This window comes from Austrofundulus limnaeus, unplaced genomic scaffold, assembly GCF_001266775.1.
Source record: "Austrofundulus limnaeus strain Quisiro unplaced genomic scaffold, Austrofundulus_limnaeus-1.0 Scaffold82, whole genome shotgun sequence".
In the NCBI taxonomy this organism is placed as follows: Eukaryota; Metazoa; Chordata; class Actinopteri; order Cyprinodontiformes; family Rivulidae; genus Austrofundulus; species Austrofundulus limnaeus.
Genome location: NW_013952484.1, coordinates 96,998 through 98,263, shown reverse-complemented (window position 1 = coordinate 98,263; position 1,266 = coordinate 96,998). Strand labels below are relative to the sequence as shown.

The window sequence follows — 1,266 nt, the reverse complement described above, 5'->3', positions numbered from 1 at the left end:
GTTCTTGCATGAGGCCCAATGAGTCTCAAGAGATCTTCCTGTATAAATAAAGGATAAATAAAATAAAAAAAATTAAATTTTTTTAAGTAAAGTTAATTTACTTAAAATTTACTTAAATTGAACTTGTTTTAAGCAGTAGGAACCCTGTTTTTTTTGTGTAATATGTCAAAATATTCATATGGAAACAATTAAATGTAGAGTTTATTTCATACATGACCTAATGAATAAAGATTTCTAATGTTCTGATCCAGAATATCTCAAAAACCTGACATCTTGTCTTAAAACTACTTTTTTAAACTTTAACTGTCCTGAAGTTGGCACTGAGCATTCATTCACTCTAAACTGGTACATTTAAAGAATTATGTTGGGGACCAGACAAAATTTTAACAAGGACCAGATTTGGCTTGTGAGCCTTGAGTTTGATAGCTGACCAAAAATAATTCCAAGTGTCAAATTGTTTAAATATTTCAATCTGGCATTATATTAAATAATTCATATTAATCCTGTTAGAGCTTAATGTCCTTGAAAATGAAAACAAGGTTTTTGATGCTTTTTTTCAGAGTGAAAGAAGTTTACAGACTTGAGGAAATGGAGAAAATCTTCCTCAGGTCAGATAAATTGTTCTTCGTTAAATTCCACATAAACAAGTTTATGAGGCACTTTTCTTTAAGTTTTATTATAAAAGATCATCTCAACTATTCTCCTTTGTTTTCCAGACTTGAGATGAAGATAACCAAGAGTTCAGGAGGTGTTCCTCGACTGTCCTACACCGGCAGAGACGACCGGCATTTCCTTCCTACGGGCCTTTACATCATTAAAACCGTCAATGGTCGGTGCTGGACATGTGCTGTGTGTAGCAACATAAACAGCTTCTTTTGTGTTAATTACAAAATAACCGTTAAATGTCTCCAAATGTGTTTATTTTCCCATCACCCCTCAGAGCCGTGGACGATGGCTTACAGCAAAAACTCCAACAAGAAGTTCTTCTTTAACAAGCTAACCCAGATATCAACTTACGAGATGCCACCGAATGCTGCTGCTCCTTTCCTGTACGTACGCTTTGTGTTTTAGCTAACGAGGTCGGATGATGGAGTCTAACCTTTATTGTTTTTTCTTTTCTTATATATATATGTATATATATATATATATATATATATATATATATATATAGTTATTGAAATTTGAAGTTTATTTTTGATTGATTTTATCTGATTTTTTAACTGATATTATCTTTCATTTATTTATGATTTGTATTTTAATTATATT

The 1,266-nt window shown here is 31.5% G+C and overlaps 1 protein-coding gene across 3 annotated transcripts in view; it reads left to right on the top strand.

Moving 5' to 3' along the window:
• cmtr1 (cap methyltransferase 1) overlaps nucleotides 1–1,266 on the top strand; it is a 16,033-nt gene that overhangs the window by 13,734 nt on the left and 1,033 nt on the right. For 2 of the 3 annotated variants that reach the window (XM_014011551.1, XM_014011552.1), the window contains exons 21-22: nucleotides 561–608; nucleotides 717–1,049. In XM_014011551.1, coding sequence (XP_013867005.1) covers nucleotides 561–608; nucleotides 717–1,049 — 381 coding nt within the window. The remainder of the gene's footprint in view (nucleotides 1–560; nucleotides 609–716; nucleotides 1,050–1,266) is intronic. The other variant, XM_014011553.1, reaches the window with a different exon arrangement.